We start from the raw sequence: 20,924 nt of genomic DNA, 5'->3' as shown, positions 1-20,924 counted from the left end.
TAAGGAGACTGAAGGTAGCAAGACTGATGGCAAGAAGATAAAACTGGTTAAAAACATGGATCTGGATTCCAATCCAGGCACTGCCACTTGAATGGATGACGGGGATTCTCCACTGTTTCCCTTAGTAAATGGGGGGGGGGGGTATTTGCACAACCTTAGAAATGAGGGCTGAGCACTTGGCAGGTGGCCTCTATTGTTGAAACAGTCACATTGGGCAGGGAAAAGCCAAAGGGTTCTAGGATGGTGGAAACGAGACAGCCAGGCCCCCTTGAAGAGGGCACATGCACCCCAGGGACCACCCGTCATGGCTTGCTGGCTGTGGAAAGCATGGCTCTGCCCTCGCCCACTCTATCAGCCTCAGAAACGAAGGGCATTGAAGCCAGGACACCCGCACGGCTCCCTCGGGACGACCAACATCAGGGATGGAGTGCGAGTCACTTAAACAGCAAGTCCCCTGTCCTGACTTGATCTGTGACCCCTCGTGTTCTCTGAATAGCTGCAGTGATGCATCTTGTGACAAGGCAGGGTGATTTTGTAAGGACAGATGTGACATGTGGCTCCAGACCGACCGCCCCTCCCTCCAGGTTGACGTGCTCGCACAGAACTCCTTAGGACATGGCTGGGGACAGTCTCCCCCCCACCCCCCACTCTGGCCCACTGGGCGGTCCTCACACAGGCAGCACAGGCCTCCCCTCTGTCCCGGGAGCCAGCTGGACACTTGGTGCTGTGCCTCCCTCTGCTCAAGCAGGAACTGCCACAGTCGCTGTGGCTGCTGCCCACTCAGCGGTGCCTCCGCCTGACTCTCCCGAGGGAGGCACGGAACCTCTACCAGGTGAGTGAAGGGGTAAAGCAGGAGGAACCACAGGGTGTGGATGGTGTAGCAGCTGTGATGGAGACAGCCCATCTGGGTGGGAGGAGCTTCCTGGGGGGACGGGACCCCTGTCAAGGGGTGAGAACATTCCAGATGGATGCAGGCTCTGTAAGGAGCTGTGGTTGCCCAACAGATCACTGGACTGGGGACCTGAGACTGCAGTGAGTCCCTCTGGGGCCTCAGGAAAATGACCTTTGAAAAATGGCCCAAGCCATGGACAGTTATGAGGCTTGAGAGCCTCGAGACTGAAAGGGGTGAGGCTGCTGGAGGGGTGGAGGGAGGCTCTTCTGGGGGTTGGGGACAGGGACTGACCTCTCCGAGGTGGTCTTGCTGGGAGTGCTGCAGTCAGAATTCATGGAGGCCAGAGAGATGATGGACATCTGCCTGTAGGAGCGCAACATGGACCTGGGGCGGCCCACTCTCCTGTCGTCGAAGTCAGGCTGCAGGGGGAGAACAGGGTGATTGGCAGCTGGGGCCACATGCCTCTGCCTTCCAGAACCATGGGGCCGAGCGGCCACCAGCACAGCGCTTCACGGCGGTGCAGGCTGGGGGCTGCTATAGAATGAAGAATTCAGCTGGCCTCTGTCCCTGGCTCCTGGGAGATAACCTCTAAATCCTTCACATTTTCTATGACAGGAGTGTCTTTGCTATTCATGGTGGCCCTGGGGACCACATCTGACTTTAATGAGAGAGCTCAGAATGGGGGCTGGCCATGCCAGAAAGACCAACCCTGTCATTACAGGGCTGAGACTTCGAGCCATGTGATGTCAGCTCAACCTCCAAGGAGGGGATAGGACCGAGAGATGGATTTCAATCCAGTGGCCAGGGCCTCACTATCAGGACTTCATCATGAAACCCCAATGGGAACCTTGGACACATAAACTCAGGAGAAATCCCAGTGGGTAATTATACATTAAGGTGTCAGAAGTAGGGTGTGTCCTTAGGGCTTGGAAACTCCTAGAATGCACTCTATGCATATCCTTTCTTTTCTTGAGTTCATGGGGACTGGACCCAGGGGCATTCTACCACTGAGCTTCATGCCCCAGATCTTCTTATTTTGAGATGGGGTCTTGTGAAGTTGGTAAGTCTGGCCTGGAACTGGCCATCCTCCTGCTCAGCCTCCTGGGTGGCTGAAGTTACTGGCGTGCACCACGGCACCTAACTCGAATATGCCTCTTCATCTCGTTCATCCTGATTTGATCCTAACCAGAAGCTCCTCCCATATGATGGGGTTACATATTGATGAATCCATCATAAGTGGAAAAGATCACAATTTAAAACCACATGGAGTCCACCTGGCCTGCTGACATCTGGGCTTAGTGACACAGTGCACTGAAGGGGTCAGCTGGGAGCCGTGCTTCCAAAGCCTAGGGGCTTGAAAGAGTATGTTCCGCGTAGCACCAGCTCAGGAAAGATCGAAATTCAAAACATGATTCCCACTGACTGCATATTGCTCTCATATTATCATAAAGTCAAAAAACCATTGAGTGGAATCATCATAAGCAGGCACCGTCTGTGTAGTGCTTTGTGTTAGCAGATTACCAGACCTAAGGGGTAGTGGGAAAACTCCCAGTGTGCAGCCAGGTGGGCAGCAGTGTGGATGGGCCAGGACCCTGGAGCTTGTGGCCGGGCCCTAAAGGGAGAGACTATGTTCTGAACCTGGGAACCTTGACTTAAATTCAGTTATTTGGCATTGGAATTGCCCTGCAGGAGCTGCCTGCGGGGTGCTGGCAAGGCCACCTGTCCTGTGGAGAAGACCCGAGGCTCTTCCAGGAACCCGCCTTCCTGTCTGGATCTCTGAAAATGAGAGGGTCATATCTGACGGTCTCTAAGGGACTGCACAGCCTTGACATTTTACTGTTCCACTTTATGGGGAAGAGGATAAAGATGATGTCCCTGGGAGCAACAGGCCAACAGCCTCTTGAGGCCACAGAGCTCGATGGCCAAAGCAGTGGCTCTGGTGTCAACACAGCAAGTGTGAATCCTGACCTTCACTCACTCTCTCCGTAACCTTGGGCAGGTTGACACCTCAGAAGAGACACAGAGGTTGACAACCACTCCTCCCTGCCAGGCTCCGGATGATTAACTGGCCCAGTAGATGTCAAATGCTTACTTAGATTAGGCCTGGCATGTAGTACACACATCAGCAATGAGGTGATACAGTCCCTTGAATAACTGGTATCCATTCTTGGTGACTTTGAAAGGGTCAAGTTCATAGGAGGGCCTCCCTGGGTCAGCTCCAGCAATCCCGGCTCCCGGAGGGCAGGATCCTCTGCTGGGCCTCTTTGGGCTCCGACTCCCCTGGTCCCTCTCCCCCCTTACCCAGACACAGGGACCCTCCATACCATCTCTCGTACTCCATACTCCTTCTCCACCTTGACTTTCAGGTTCTTGAAGCATTCCTCCATCCGGTCATGGAAGGGCCGAAGGTTTTCTGACACTCTCTTCTCATGGATCTTGATCCCAGCTCCCAGGAAGGGGATCTGGAAAGGAAAGAGGTAAATGACTATCCACAGCCTGGCCAGATGGGCCCCCACCTACAAGGTCACGTCTGCCTGCTAAGAATTCATCAAGAGTTTCAGGGTCTTGGGAGACCTGTAAACAACCCTGGGAAACCAGGAAAACTACAACCTTGGAGCTTGCTCTAAAGGGGAATAGATCTCCAGCTGCCTGGCCTCACGGAGGTTGGATGGTCCTACCCCATCAGAGGTCACGTGCTCTGGAAGGCAATCTACTGAAGGAGAGACCAGAGGGGAGGAATCTCTGAGCTTTTACCTAAAGTCACCCCTAAGAGGTTCTTGAATATCTGAAGGTGAACTGGGAGGGAAGAAGGGAGTGGCCACAGCCTCACCTCCCAGCATGGAGGTGCAATTAGACCTGATGTGGTTTGCTGAGGGTGGATACAGATGTGTTGATATCAAAGTTAACCACCAATAGGGAATTTCCAAAGTGATGTTAAAAACCTTGGGAAGATGAGGGAGGAGGGGAGAACTGGTGGGAGGGAAGTAAAGTCTTGTCCACCAAACAGGTTAATAGATTCCGTCCCAAAACTAGCTGTGTCCAAGGAGAGCTACGGGGTTACTACCAGGAGGAGAAGCTGAGAATGGGTCACATGGCACAAAGGAGAGTACCTACAAAGGATTCTTTGGGGAAAAATTTTAATATTCCCATGATGGCAAAGATATTTCTGCCTCCTGCCCTTGGAGTTCTTGCCAAAATGGCAAAGTAAAGAAGAAACTGAAATCAGTAGTGAACTTGGACACATCTAGGAACTTGCCCCACAATGTGCAGGGGGAGGTGGGCGGAGGATGGTAACTGACCTTCCAGGGCAGAGGAGGGAGTTGGTGATGAGACCCATCTGCCTCTAGGAACCTGGGGAGGGGGTGGTGGTGGTCAGGCAACAGGTGCCTCAGGAGAGCCCGAGTGGGTAGGCCAGAAGCAGACGGGTGGGTTGAAACTCTGAGCCAGGAGCTATCAGATCACCAGGGGCCTGCTGCTTCACCTGTGACCAGGTACAATGCCTTCTCATCCCTCCAAGAAGCAGGAGCTTATTCTCTAGAATTATTAGAATAAGAAGCTTGGGATTGAGGGGTAACAGGCCCAGCAGAGAGCAGGGTGAAAGTCTGCCTAGAGATGCTGAGACCTGTACTTTCCAAGTCCCAAACTGCCTGCAGTGTGGCAGCTGGGAGGATCTGCCCACCCAACAGCTGGAAAGCATCTGTCTCGGGAAGGAAAGGGTTCCAGGTAGATAGACATCTGGATGGCCATCCAGTTGGCCAGGCCCTCTCGCAGGTTCGCAGATTTTTCATGTGGGCTCTGAATTATGAAGAGTTGGCCAACGATTGCCAGCTACTGGAGGAAATTCTCCAACAGGAAAGAAAGCCAATAAGAAGGAACAAATAAGCAAATGAATCAACTTGGAAGAAACAGAGACTGTAGAGGGCCTAAGAAAATATTTTTAAATTAATATATGAATACAAAAGATCTTTCATTAATAAAGACTTTATGTAAGAGAAGAAGGGATTATGGGAGTACTGCATATCAAATGCACTGAGATATATTTAGAGTTGTTAGTGGAGGCCAATTTATAGCTTTCTATATTAGAAAAGACAGAAAACGGAGTGGGTAAGCATCTGTCTCGATGGAGTGATAGGAAGCAGGGCTGAGATGCTGAACAGAGGTGCCTTAAACACAAATTTGCCATGGAGAGGAGTTGGGGCAGCAACGGAGAAGCCATATTTTGAGGAGAGTGTGGGAAGGAAAAAATCTGGAAATAAGCCCAGAGAGTCAGGAAGGCAACCTAAAGAACAAAGCAACTCGCAGTTTCAACCCAGTTCTTGGCCTGATAGGGGCAGGGAGTGTAGCACGCAAATACTTCTGGAATAGGGAAAGGGGCCGGTGCCAGTACCCCTACCACAGCACTCCGCAGTCCTTGCTGCAGGAGGGCTTCATGGTCCTCAGCAGCTTCAAGTCCAGTCTAGGAAGCCGGCTGGTCTCAAAGTGACTCCTCTACTCCAAAGAAAGAGCTCACTTTGGACCTCCTCCAGCCCCCCAGCTCTCAAAGTATACAATGGCCAAACAAAGCTTTCCAATCACTCCTCCCCTGTGTCCTATCTGTCCTATCTCACACTTCTACACAAACTCCTAAGGGAACTACTGCCCTCTTTTATTAGTGGCTACCAGCCAAAACCTTCTTTCCAGAAGTTGTGGCCAGTGGCTGCCTTAGCTACAAACCTGAGCCCCACCTGATTTTGCCCCTCAGATCTAGGTAAGGTCTATCTCCCCTGACCCACAACCTTGGGACAGTAGCCACTACTGCAGAGTCCTGGCTTCACCTCCACCTGTCTACTGGGAGCTGAGAGAGTTCCCGGCACTGTTCCATGGTTCTAGGAATGCAGCTATCAGTGGCACAAACCCCTTGTGCTGACCTGGAAAGAACTAGGAAAGGTCATCTTCAAAGACCACAGACTTGAGACTGCAGGTAGAAAAACACCCTTAGCTTAACTCTAGCCTGACCCTGGGAGTCAAGGAGAGGACCCATCCATATCCTTCTTCCCTAGGACAGTAACTACTAATACCACAACCTTGTCCACAGCAGAGCTTTACCCATACAACCCCGGGGCACTATCTTTTATACCCTGCAGCTCCAAAACCACAAGCCCTGTACCACCTGTATCTACACACAGGACCTAGGGAAGGTCTTCCCCATGTTCTATACCCCCAGAAGCATACCTACCAGCACTAAAAGCCCCAACATGATCTGTACATATCTGGGAGGGGGTGGTGGTGGAATCCAGAGAACATGGCTCATGGACTTTGGGACAACAGTACTAATTCCAAAAGCCCTGGAAGCCCTAGGACCTGGAGAAGGTATCATCTGGGTCTCCTGGTTACACAGAAGCATCTAACAGTACTATAAGCCCCAGAATCAACTGCAATCACTCCCAAGGTCCTCTTTGTGTTCCAAAACCTTGAGACCATGGTTACTGGTATCACAGACCCCCAAAAAATACACAAAAGAGAGATGAGAATCAAACTTTAGGGCATGACAGAAAACCACAAAATCACAATAATAAAAAGGAAAGTCAAAAAAGAAAAGAAACTGTACAAAATAAGCAGAACACACTTAATGACAGGAGGAAGAATCTATCAACAATAATTTTTGAATGTTAGTGGATTAATTTCAGCAATCAAAATGCTTAAACTGGTTAATTTTTTTAAAGGAGAGAATTCAAGATGGCAAAACAGAGGAAGGCTGCATTCCTAGTTGCTCCATGGCTCAAGACTCAAGGAGCTGAGATAGAGCCATCTGGAAGCAGCCCTGCTGCAGCTGCTGCTGCAGAGCCAGGAGATCAGGCAAGCACATCCCACATGGCCAAATGTGCATGAAACAGGAACAGAGAGGACTGTGCCCAGGGGGATTCAAATTGGAAAAGCAACGAGGGGCCAACTTGATCCTCCTTTGAGTCTGGGGACTCACGTGGCCAGCTGAAGCAGGTCAGGAATCTGACCAGGCAGGTGTGAATACACCCCCGGGACTGAGCCTGGAAACGTGCTTGTGGGCAAAAGAGTGTGTCGAGGATGGCCCTGTGCCCACAAGTGGGATTCTTGGGAAACTTCTGAGATCCAGACTCCTGTTAGAGGAGAGGGATCTAATCTCTCCAGAGCACACACCAAGGAAGCCAGCCAACTTAGGTGGACCTACGCTCCACCTGCTGGAACTCACCTCATACAACTCTGTAGCAGCCCACCCGGGGGTCGGGGGGCGGGCATTGATCTGCTCTATGCAGGCAAACCTGACAGCACTTCCCAATCCATTCAACCTCAGACTAATGAGAAGGGAAGCCGAAACTTATTTCAGACGATTTCAATCTTAGGTCATTCCAACTGGAAGCTCAGAGAGCAACACACAAAGAGGAAGGGGTTACCAACCCCCAGCCCTTGCTTTCTTGTTCTCAGTACATAGCTCAAGAAGAAATGAAAAGACAGGTGTAGACAGTGACCATCCATCCTGGTCAACTATTTTGACCACCTCATTAGAGATGATTCCTCCATTATTCATTAATTTTTTTTCTTTCTCTTTCTCTGTATGTGTTTATTTGTGAGCTCTGGGGTTTGTTTTTGATTTCAGGGAGAGGGAGGGAGGGTGGGAGAGAGAGAGAGCAAGAGAGACACTGTTCTTACTGTGATGATGGGTTCAGAGACCTATATACATATTTATTCTTTCTCATTGTCAGCATTTTTAAGCCTAGTTATTTTTGTTTGTCTTTTGAGGGTTAGAATTTTTTGGTTTGTATATTTTTTTTGTTTGTATATTTGCTTTGTTTTGTATTTGATTCTCTTTCTGTTTTTCTTCTCTAATAGTCAAATTCTACTGTCCTCTCTTCCTCTCTCCCTATACTTTGTTTCTATATTTCCCCTCTTTCCTGTAACCATCACCTGCTACATCTTTTCTGCATTCTCTGCTCACTTTTTGAAATTGTAAACTCTTTTCTACCTTCCTATCACATTTTATTTTCTCTTAACTCTATTTTTACAGTCTTTAAAAACTAATTGATTTATATAACTCCTACCCTCCCCATTAATGCTGATGCAATTATTACTGCTGTGGATGACATAGTTGACACCTGCTGTTTGCTTTAAAGCCAAATGTAGTTCATGGTTATTGGTTTTACTGTTCACAATTGCTGACCCCACCATTTCTGGTTTCTCTGTGTGTTAATTAATGTTGTAGATATCATAGCAAGAACTGAGTATTTATTTTAGTGGTATATATTGTTTGCATTTGTTGTTGTTACTGTTTGTTTTGCTTGATTGTGTGAGGTTCTGGGAACATACAGGGACACTCCAAGTTCACAGGGTAGAGAATCTGCTGCTGAACTACATCTATACAAAAGACAGAGCATTTCACTCCACCCACAAATTAATGACACAATCTTCAGCTGTATGTTAAAATAAAGAACAGGGAGGAAACACCAAGTTAATGACCAGGCCCCAAGTAGAAATGAATAGGGGTGGCCCCCAGGTCCTACCTACAGACAGTCACTGCTATAGCAAAAATAGAAGTAACAATGGCTAGGGATACTACATCTACAAGAGGGCCTCAACCTAGATCACTGGAACAATTTGGAATGTAAAGACTATGCCCTAAAATGGCCCACCTCCTGACAGATGCATAAAACCCAACACAGGAATACAGAAATATGAAGAAACAAAGTAACATGACACCTCCTAAAGTTCATAATTCACCAGCAACTGACCCTAAAGGTATTGAAATGGATGATACATTATATAAAGAATTCAAAAAAAAAATCATTATAAAAATGATCAATGAATTCCAAGAAAATCACAGAAAAACAACTATATGAATTAGGGAAGTCAGTACTGGATATGAATGAGAAATTCAATAAGGAGATAGAAATACTGAAAACGAACCAAAAAGAAATCCTGGAAATGAAAGGCAAATCAAATAAAATGCCCAACTGGAAGTCTCTCTAATAGAGTAGACCACACTGAAAACAATCTCAGAGCTGGAAGACAAAGTGGCCACCTTAAACAATCAGACAGCATTAAAGAAAAAAAAAAAAGAAGAAGAAACCATGATCAGAATATTCAAGAACTCTGGGACAACATTATAAGACCAGATTAAGAATCACTGCAATTGAGGAAGGTTGAGAGATGCAGGCTAATGGAATGGAACAGAAAGTGTTCTAAACTTTCAGAATGAGAGGGACATCCAGATATGGGAAGCATACAGAACTGAAAATGGAAAGGATCTAAAAACAACCTCTCCCCAACATGTTGTAATTAAAATGCTGAACATACAGATAAAAGATAGAATTTTAAAAGCCACAGAGAAAAATGTCAGGTCACATTTAGAGGCAAGCCTATCAGAATCACTTCTAATTTCTTAGCACAAACTTTAAAAGCCAGAAGGGCTTGGAATGATGTGTTCCAAGTCCTAAAAGAAAATTACTGTCAAAAAAGATTGCTATTTCCAGCAAAGCTATCCTTCAAATTTGATGAAGAAATTTCTGCTACCAAGATGAGCAGAAACTAAAAGAATTCATGACAACTAAACTGGCACTACCTAACTTACTTAAAGAAATACTGCACATCAAACCAAAAAGCTGCTTCACAGCATAGGTAATAATCATGAACGTGAAGAGAGAACCACCTTTACCACCTGCACCTCAGATAGAGCATCAGTCTCCAAGATATATAAAGAACTCCAAAAAGTTAACACCAAAACCAAATAACCCAATCAATAAATGGGCAAAGGAACTGAACAGGGACTTCATATAAAAAGAAATATGAATGGTCAACAAATATATGAAAAAATGTTCAACATCTCTAGTAGTTAGAGAAATGTAATTTAAAACTACATCGAGATTCCATCTCACTCCAGTCCAAATGGCAATTATCAAGAATACAATTAACAATAAATGTTGGTGAGGATGTGGGGAAATGGTTCACTCATACATTGTTAGTGGGACTGCAAATTAGTGCAATCACTCTGGAAAGCAGTATGGAGATTCCTAAGAAAACTTGAAATGGAACCACTATTTGACCCAGTTATCCAGCTCCTTGGTATATGCCTAAAGAACTTACAATCAGCATACTACAGTGACAAAGCCACATCGATGTTTATAGCAGCTCAATTGACACTAGCAAAGCACTGGACCAACCTAGGTGCCCTTCAACAGATGAATAGAAATAAAATGTGGTACACACACACAGTGTAATATTACTCAGCCATAAGGAAGAATAAAAATATGGCATTTCCTGGTAAATGGATGAAACTGGAGACTGTCATGCTGAGTGAAATAAGCCAGTCCCCCCAAACCAAAGGCTGAATGTTCTCTCTGATATGTGGGTGCTAACACACAATAAGGGGGAGGGGAGGGAAGAGTAGAAGTTCATTGGATTAAACAAAAGGGAATGAAGGGAAGGGAAGGGGTTGGAATTATGAAAGACAGGAGAGTGAGTTGGACATAACTTTCCTATGTTCATATATGAATACACAATTAGTGAACCTCACATCATGTACAGCCACAAGAATGGGATCCTAATTAGACAAATCTCACTGAAGTGTAGCTAAGTAAATGAGAAACAGGACCAAATTAACTTTATAAATAAATCAAAATGGCAATAATAAACATCTTTTTATAATAACACGGAATGTAAATGGTCTCATGTCCCTAATTAAAAGGTAGGCTGGCAGAATGAATTAAAAAACAAGACCCAAGTATCAAGAAGATTTATAAGAATAATAAATATTCATGCCCCCAAACATGGGTTTAAGTAATTACATAAAAAAGACACTACTCAGATTGAAGCCTTAGATAGACCCTAGTACAATAATACTGGGTGATTTGAATACATCTCTTTCACCATGAGATAGTTCATCCAGGTATAAACTTGATAAAGACTCTTTGGACCCCCAAAATATTATAAATTAAATTGACTTAACAGACATCTATAGAATATTTCATTCCACAACAGTTCAAAACACTTTATTCTCAGTGGCTCATGGAACCTTCTCCAAAACAGACCATATTTTAGGCCACAAAAGCAACAATTAGTAAATATAAAACCATTGATATAATTCCTTATATCCTATCATATCATAATGGAATAAAATTAGAATCAACATGACAAAACCCTACAGAAACTCTGTAAACACATGGAGATTGAACAATACACTTTTGAATAATGAATGAGTAATAGGAGAAATTAAGGGAGAAATTTAAAAATTCTTAGATTCAAATAAGAATAACAACACAACATAGCAGAACCTCTGGGACACTATGAAGGCAGTTCTAAGAGGCAAGCTTTTAGCCATAGCTACACTACATAAGAAAATCAGAAAGATTTCAAATGAGCAACCTAATGATATATCTCAAAGATCTTGGGGAAAAAAATTCTAAAACCAGTTGAAGGAAGGAAATAATAAAATCAGAGCTGAAATAAATAATATTTAGAATAAAAATACAAAGGATCAGTGAAATAGAGTTGTTTCTTTGAAAAGATAAACCCTATCCAAACTAATCAAAAGCAAAAGGGAAAACCCAAGTTAATAAAATTAGAGGTAGAAAAGGAGAAATCATCACAGACACCACAGAAATCCAGAAATCCAGCAGATCATTGGGGACTATTTTGAAAACTTACACTCCAATAAACTGGAAAAAACTAGAAGAAATGGATACATTTCTAGACAAATAGAATCTGCCAAAACTTAATCAAGATAGAAAATCTAAACAGACAAATTACTAGCAATGAGTTAGAAGCAGTAATAAAAAAAACTGCCAAAAAAGAAAAGCCCAGAACTAGATGAATTCTCATCTAAATTATACCAAACCTTTAAAGAAGAACTAATATCAATTCTCCTCAAATTATTCTATGAAAAAGAAAGGGATGGAATGCTTGCAAATTTATTCTATGAAGCCAGTATCACACTCATATACAAACCAGATAAGGCCACATCAAGGAAAGAAAACTACAGACCGCTAACCCTGATGATCTTAGGTGAAAAAATATTTAATATTAGCAAATCATGTTCAAAATATTAGGAAGATTGTACACCACAACCAAGTTGGTTTTATGTCAGGGATGCAAGGATGGTTTGATATATGCAAAACAATAAATGTAGTTTATAATATAAATGGAATTAAGAAAAAAATCACTTAGTCATCTCAATAGATGCAGAGAAAATCTTTGAAAAAATTCAGAACTCATTCATGTTAAAAACACCGAAGAACTAGGGATATAAGAAACCTCAGCATCATAAAGCTCATATGTAAAAAACTGAAAGTCAACCTCATACCAAATGGGGAAAAGCTGAGAGCATTTCTTTTAAAATATGGGACAAGACAAGGTTGTCCATTCTCACCATTCCTATTTAAAATACTGCTGGAAATTCAAGCCTGAGCCATTAGGCAAGAGAAAGAAATAAAAGGGACAAAAATAGGAAAGGAAGAAGTCAAATTGTCACTTTTTGCAGGTGACATGATCCTTTACCTAAATAATCGAAAAAACTCCACCAAAAGACTATTAGAACTAATAAACAAATTTGACAAACAACAGGTTACAAAATCAATATACAAATGCCAATAGTTTTCCTCTATAAAAACAATGAATCTGGTGGGCAAGAAATAAAAAAAAATAACTCCACTCACAATAGCAAAACAACACAACACCAAAAATGTAGGAATAAATAAATCTATCCAAGGGAGGTTAAAGACCTCTAAAATGACAACTATGAAACATTAAAAAAAGAAATTGAAGAGGACCTCAGAAGATGGAAAGACCACCCATGTTCATGAATAGGCAGAATTAATATTGTTAAAATGGCTGTACTACCCCAAATGACATATAGATTCAATAGCATCTTCATCAAAATACCAATGACATTTTTGACAGAACCAGGAAAATAGTCCCAAAATTCATTTGGAAGAATAGAAGACCCAGAATAGCCAAAGCTATTCTGAGTCAAAAAAGTAATGTCACAATACCCAACTTCAAATTATACAAAGCTGTATTAATAAAAAGTGCATGATACTGGCATAAAAACAGACATATAGACCAAAGGTACAGAGTAGAAGACACAGAGACAGACCCACACATCTAGAGTCATCTGATCTTTGACAAAGGTGCCAAAAATATAATTGAAGAAAACACAGTTTTAAACAAACGGGGCTAGGAAAACTGATTTTCCATATGTAAAAGAATGAAATAAGTCATTATCTCTCACCATGCACAAGAATCAACTCAAAATGAACCAAAGACCTAGGAATGAGACCAGAAACTATGCGATTTCTAGAAGAAAATATAGGGTCAACACTTCAGGCACAGGCAATGACTTTTCTCAGCAGGATACCTAAAGTTCAGGAAATAATGCCAAGAATAAACAAATGGGATGGCATCTCATTAAAAAGGCTTCTGCACAGCAAAGGAAATGATTAGGAATGTGAAGAAAGAACCTACAGAGTGGGAGAAAATCTTTGCTAGCTACTCTCTGACAGAGGACTAATATATAAAGAACTCAAAAAACTTTGCATCAAAAAAAAAAGTCAAATAGCCCAATTAATAAATGGGCAAATGAAGTCAAGAAACACTTCTCATTATCAAATATAAGATAGTTGTAGTTTTGTGGATTGGTTTTTGTGTCCTCTATTCTGTACCATTGGTCCACCTGCCTGTTTTGGTACCAGTACCATGCTGTTTTTGTTACTATTGCTCTGTAGTATAGTTTGAAGTCTGGTATCGCTATACCGCCTGATTCACACTTCCTGCTTAGCATTGTTTTTGCTATTCTGGGTCTTTTATTTTTCCATATGAATTTCATGATTGCTTTCTCTATTTCTACAAGAAATGCCGTTGGGATTTTGATTGGCATTGCATTAAACCTATAGAGAACTTTTGGTAATATCGCCATTTTGATGATGTTAGTTCTGCCTATCCATGAACAGGGTATATTTTTCCATCTTCTAAGATCTTCTTCTATTTCTCTCTTTAGGGTTCTGTAGTTTTCATTGTATAAGTCTTTCACCTCTTTTGTTAGGTTGATTCCCAAGTATTTTATTTTTTTTTTGAGGATATTGTGAATGGAGTGGTTGTCCTCATTTCCATTTCAGAGGATTTGTCGCTGATATACAGGAATGCCTTTGATTTATGCATGTTGATTTTATATCCTGCCACTTTGCTGAATTCATTTATTAGCTCTAATAGTTTCTTTGTAGACCCTTTTGGGTCTGCTAGGTATAGAATCATGTCAACTGCAAATAGTGATAATTTAAGTTCTTCTTTTCCTATTTTTATGCCTTTAATTTCTTTCGTCTGTCTAATTGCTCTGGCCAGTGTTTCGAGAACTATGTTGAACAGAAGTGGTGAGAGAGGGCATCCCTGTCCTGTTCCAGATTTTAGAGGGAATGCCTTCAATTTTTCTCCATTCAGAATGATGCTAGCCTGAGGCTTAGCATAGATAGCTTTTACAATATTGAGGTATGTTCCTGTTATCCCTAGTTTTTCTAGAGTTTTGAACATAAAGGGATGCTGTACTTTGTCGAATGCTTTTTCCGCATCTATCGAGATGATCATATGGTTCTTATTTTTAAGTCTTGATGTGGTGAATAACATTTATTGATTTCCGTATATTGAACCAGCCTTGCATCCCAGGGATGAATCCTACTTGATCATGGTGCACAATTTTTTTGATATGTTTTTGTATCCGATTCGCCAGAATTTTATTGAGGATTTTTGCAATGGAGGAAGGATAGCATCTTCAACAAATGGTGCTGGGAAAACTGGAAATCCATATGCAACAAAATGAAACTGAATCCCTTTCTCTCTCCATGCACAAAAGTTAACTCAAAATGGATCAAGGAGCTTGATATCAAATCAGAGACACGGCATCTGATAGAAGTAAAAGTTGGCTACGATCTACATACTGTGGGGTCGGGCTCCAAATTCCTCAATAGGACACCATAGCACAAGAGTTAATAACTAGAATCAACAAATGGGACTTACTCAAACTAAAAAGTTTTTTCTCAGCAAAAGAAACAATAAGAGAGGTAAATAGGGAGCCTACACCCTGGGAACAAATCTTTACTCCTCACACTTCAGATAGAGCCCTAATATCCAGAGTATACAAAGAACTCAAAAAAATTAGACAATAAGATAACAAATAACCCAATCAACAAATGGGCCAAGGACCTGAACAGACACTTCTCAGAGGAGGACATACAATGAATCAACAAGTACATGAAAAAATGCTCACCATCTCTAGCAGTCAGAGAAATGCAAATCAAAACCACCCTAAGATACCATCTCACTCCAGTAAGATTGGCAGCCACTATGAAGTCAAACAACAACAAGTGCTGGCGAGGATGTGGGGAAAAGGGTACACTTGTACATTGCTGGTGGGACTGAAAATTGGTGCAGCCAATTTGGAAAGCAGTATGGAGATTTCTTGGAAAGCTGGGAATGGAACCACCATTTGACCCAGCTATTCCCTTTCTCGGTCTATTCCCTAAAGACCTAAAAAGAGCATGCTATAGGGACACTGCTACATCGATGTTCATAGCAGCACAATTCACAATAGCAAGACTGTGGAACCAACCTAGATGCCCTTCAATAGACGAATGGATAAAAAAAATGTGGCATTTATACACAATGGAGTATTACTCTGCATTAAAAAATGACAAAATCATAGAATTTGCAGGGAAATGGATGGCATTAGAGCAGATTATGCTAAGTGAAGCTAGCCAATCCCTAAAAAACAAATGCCAAATGTCTTCTTTGATATAAGGAGAGTAACTAAGAACAGAGTAGGGACGAAGAGCATGAGAAGATGATTAACATTAAACAGGGATGAGAGGTGAGAGGGAAAGGGAGAGAGAAGGGAAATTGCATGGAAATGGAAGGAGACCCTCAGGGTTATACAAAATTACATACAAGAGGAAGTGAGGGGAAAGGGAAAAATAATACAAGGGGGAGAAATGAATGACAGTAGAGGGGGTAGAGAGAGAAGAGGGGAGGGGAGGGGAGGGGAGGGGGGATAGTAGAGGATAGGAAAGGCAGCAGAATACAACAGACACTAGTATGGCAATATGTAAATCAATGGATGTGTAACTGATGTGATTCTGCAATCTGTATACGGGGTAAAAACGGGAGTTCATAACCCACTTGAATCAAAGTGTGAAATATGATATATCAAGAACTATGTAATGTTTTGAACAACCAATAATAAAAATTAAAAAAAGAAACACTTCTCAAATATATGAAAAAAGTCCAAATCATTAGCAATTAGGGAAATGAAAATCAAAACTACAGAGATTTCATCTCACACTAGTTAGGATGGCTTTCATCAAGAGTACAAATAATAATAAATGCTGGAGAGCATGTGGAGAAAAAGGAACACTTTTACACTGTTGGTGAGACTGTAAATTAGTACAACCTCTATAGAAATCAGTATGGAGTTTCCTCAAAAGACTAGGCATGAAACATGTGAACCAGCTATACCACTCCTTGACATTTATCCTAAAGAATTAAAGTTATCATACTACAGTGACACATGTATACCTATTTACAGCAGCACAGTTCACAATATCCAAACTATTAAGCCAGTCCAAGGTGCCCTTTAATGGACGGATGAATAGAGAAAATGTGGTATACATATATATGGAGTTTTATTTAATCATAAAGAAAAGTAAAATGATGTTATTTTCAGAAAAACAGATGGAAATAGAGACCATTATGTGAAGCAGAAAAAGTCAAACTCAGAAGGTCAAGGGACATGTTTTCTCTCATTTGCAGAAGCTAGAGAGGAAAAAGAAAAAGAAAGGTAGGGGTGAATCTCATGGAAATCAAGGAGAGATCAGTAGAATAAAGGGAGCAAGGGGTGGGAAATAGAATATGGGAAAGATTGGGGGGGGGGTGATATTTACCAAATTATATTGTTACATGTGTACATCTATGAATATATAACAAGACCCATCATCATGTACAACTATAATGAACCAATTTCAAAAAAAGTGGAAAAAAAGACCCAACTATATGCTGTCTATGAGAAACTCAGTTTATTGACAGAGAAAAATATTAAAAGCATTGACTAAAAGTGAAGTGTTAGAAAATGATATCACACAGATGTAAATCAAAAGCCAGGGGAGAAGGTATGCTCATATCAGATAAAGCAGACATTAAATTTAAAAATTATAATAAGGCATGCACTAGGTCATTACACATTAACAAAAATATCAATTTATCAGGAAGATATAAGGATTATAAACATTTATGAACCCAACATAGGGCCACCCAAATATTCAAAACAAATATTAGATCTAAAGACCAATAGAAATTAAAAGGAAAATTAAAATTTTCTAGAAACAAATAAAAATGATAATTTGACATACCCAAATTTGAAATAAAGCCAAAGCAGTACTGAGGGAGAAGTTCATAGCAATAATACATACATAAAAATAGATCTCAAACAACCTGTTGCTGTACCACAAAAACTTAGAAAAACAAGAACAAATCAAACACAAAATTAGAAGGATAGAAATAAAGATCAGAGCATACATAAAATCAAAACTAAAAGAACAGTACAAAAGATCAATGAAACAAAGAATTGCTTTTGAAGGGATAAACAAAATTGATAAATCTTTAGCTAGACCGATCCAGAAAAAAGACCTAAATGAAATTAAAGATGAAAAGACATTGCAACTGATATCACAGTAATACAGAGGATAAGAAACTACTGTGACTAACCACATGCTAAAAAACTGGAAAACCTAGAAGAAATGGATAAATTCCTAAACACTTAAACCTACCAAATTTAAGAAGAAATAGATAATCTTAATAGACTAATATTAAATAATGAGTTTGAAATGGAAATTAAAAATCTCCCATCTAAAAAAAGTTGGGTACCTGACTGCTTTACTACTGAATTCTACAAAATATTAAAGTAGCTAATTCTAACTTATCATTAACTCTTTGAAAAAAAAATGAAACGGAAGAAATTCTTTCAAATTCTCTTTTTATGAGAATAACATACCCTGATGCCCAAACCAGACAAGAACACATAAACTCAAATAACTCTATAGATTTACATCCTTGATAAACATAGATGCAAAAGTTCTCATAAAATACTAGCCAATGAGCTCAATAGTATATCAAAGAGATCATACACCAAGATTAAGTGGGATTGATCCCAGGGATACAGGATGGTTCAATGTATGCAAATGATAAACATGATGCAATAGGGTACTAGAAGTGTTGGCAAGAGAAATTAGGCAAGAGAAAGAAAGAAAGGGTGTCCAAATTGGAAAGAATGATCCATGTTTGCAGATGACATGATTTTATACCCAGAAAACTCAAATATGCCATCTAAAAATTTGTTTGAACTTACAAATTCAGTAAAATGCCAGAATACAAACATCAACATATACAAGATAATAGCATTTTTATGCACCAACAATAAACTTGCTGAAAAAATAATTAAGAAAACAATCCCATTCACAATATCCACAAAAAATAAAGTGTGTAGGAAAAACATTTAATGAAGGAAGAGAAAGGTCTCTAAAATGAAATTTATAAAACCCTAATGAAAGACATTCTCAAGGATACAAATAAAGGACAGATGTCCCATGTTCATGGGTCAAAGAATAGATATTGTCCAAATGACCATAGTACCCAAAGTCATGTGTAGATTCAGTGCGATTCCCATAAAGATCAGTAATGTTTTTCACAGATACAGAATTTCTAAAATTCAAATTCACATCAAACCACAAAAGATCCTGAAGAGCTGAAGTGACCCTGAGGTGGTGGCAGGAAACATTGCAGGGGTATTGTGGTCTGGATGACAGGTGTCCCCCCAAAGCTCACAGGTGCGTCAATGCAAGAAGATTCAGAGCAGAAATGACTGGGTTATGATAGCCTTAACTTAATCAGTGAATTAATCACCTGATGAGATTAATCTCGAGTGGTGGCTGAAGGTGGGTGGGGTGTGGCTGGAGGAGGTGGGGCATTGGGTGTGGCTTTGGGGTATTTCTTTGTATCTGGCAAGTGGGGATCTCTCTCTCTCTGTGCTTCCTGAGAGATATGTGAGCAGTTTCCCTCCATCATACTCTTCCGCCATATTGTTCTGTCTCACCTTGAGCCCCAAGGAATGGAGCCGGCTGTCTATGCATAGAGACCTCTGAAATTGTTGTTGAGCCCCCACATAAACTTTTCTCCTCTCCAGTTGTTCTGGTTGGGTCTTTAGTGACTGCAGTGAAAAAGCTGAGTAAAACAAGGAGGCATGACACCTGACTTCAAAACATACTACCAAGAAACAGTACCAAAGCAGCATGGTACTGACTAAGCACAGACCAGACCAGTAGGACACAGGGTTTAGAACCCAGAAAGTAATTCACATTCATACAACCAACAGATTTTTCACAAAGGTACCAAGGACCTACAATGGAGAAAAATCCCAAACCTAAAAAACAGTATCTTCAGTAAACGGTGCTGGCAAAATTAGATTGCACATGCAGAAGCATGAAACTAGATTCCTTACTTTCAGCATACAAAAATTAACTCAAAATGAATCAACGATCTAAGCACTAAACCTCAGGCTCTAAAATTACTACAAGCAAAGAAAGAAAAATTGGGCTGGGGATGTGGCTCAAGCGGTAGCGTGCTCGCCTGGCATGCGTGCGGCCCGGGTTCGATCCTTAGCACCACATACAACAAAGATGTTGTGTCCACCGAAAACTAAAAAAAAAAAAAAAATTAAAAATTCTCTCTCTCTCTCTAAAAAAAAAAAAAAAAGAAAAAAAATACTTTAAGACAGAGAAAATACTTTATACCAATAGGCAATGAGTTTTTAGACAAACTGCCAAAGCATAGGGAATGAAAGTCAAGATAGACAAATGGGATTATGTCAAACTAAAAATCAGCAGAGTGATGGGTTAGACTATGGAACGGGAGAAGACATCTGTGAACTATTCATCCAATAAGGGACTGCTATCCAGAATACACAAGGAACTCCCCAAACTGAACATACACAAAACAATCCAGTTTAAAAATGGAATGAGAAACTCAACAGACACTTCTCAAAAGAAAACAAATAAATGGTCAACCAGCACATAGAACATGGTCAAACTCACTCATCAGGTAATGCAAATAAACACCAGAATAATATATCATCTCATACCAGTTAGAATGGCTATCATCAAAAAGACAAAAAAAAAAAAAATACAAGCTGGGAAGGATGTGGAGAAAAGGGAATAATGTGGTGGCAAATTAGCTCAGACATTATGGAAAGCAGTATGGAGATTCTTCAAAGAGCTGAAAACAGACTCCCATAGGTTCCAATGATACTACTACTGGGCATCCAAAGGACATGACATCTTAACAAAAAGACACTGGGATTTTCACGGTTATGGCAGCACAACTCGCAACAGCTAAAACATGGAGTCCACCCAGATGCCTATCAAAGAATGAATGGATAAACAAAACGTAGTGTACACACACACAATAGAATGCTACTCAGCCATAGTGAGGACTGAAATCTGCCATTTGCAGCAACACAGATAAAAGTAGAGGTCATTGCGTTAAGTGAAAGAAGCCAGGCACAGAAAGACAAATACTCCATGTTCTCACTCCTCTGAGGAAACTCAAGAAGTCGACCTCGTAGAAGAATGGAAGGGCTGTCACCAGACACTGGGAAGGGCAGTGGGGAGGAGACGGGAAGTTCAGCAGGGGACACCAGAATGCAGACTGCAGGGACCACCTCTGGTTATTCTTTAGTAACTACAGATTAGAGCCACCTGACAGATGTCAAAATGACCCACAGAGTATGAACCTTCCATATAGAAACATTTGGAAATGTTTATTCCTCTGATTTACCACACATCTATACATAGATTGAATCAACATGATGGATCCCATAAAGATGCACAAATATTATGACTTGATTTAAAATAAGCCATTCTTACATAAAAAGATACTGATAAAGTTAAATCCAAAGACATTTAAAGCAAAGCCAATTACACACAATAAGAACAAGATA

The 20,924-nt window shown here is 41.2% G+C and overlaps 1 protein-coding gene across 1 annotated transcript in view; it reads right to left on the bottom strand.

Annotated features, from left to right (window-relative positions):
- Dock2 (dedicator of cytokinesis 2) overlaps positions 1 to 20,924 on the bottom strand; it is a 409,837-nt gene that overhangs the window by 3,856 nt on the left and 385,057 nt on the right. Inside the window, exons 47-48 of the mRNA XM_046421400.2 lie at positions 3,217 to 3,354; positions 1,184 to 1,311 (exon numbers count right to left, since the gene is read on the bottom strand). Coding sequence (XP_046277356.1) covers positions 1,184 to 1,311; positions 3,217 to 3,354 — 266 coding nt within the window. The remainder of the gene's footprint in view (positions 1 to 1,183; positions 1,312 to 3,216; positions 3,355 to 20,924) is intronic.

This window comes from Marmota monax, unplaced genomic scaffold (genome assembly GCF_021218885.2).
Source record: "Marmota monax isolate L192 unplaced genomic scaffold, Marmota_monax_Labrador192_F-V1.1 WCK01_AAM20220418_F8-fsc00084, whole genome shotgun sequence".
Taxonomy (NCBI): domain Eukaryota; kingdom Metazoa; phylum Chordata; class Mammalia; order Rodentia; family Sciuridae; genus Marmota; species Marmota monax.
Note: the sequence above shows the minus strand (reverse complement) of the source record. Positions and strands in the feature narration are given on the sequence as shown.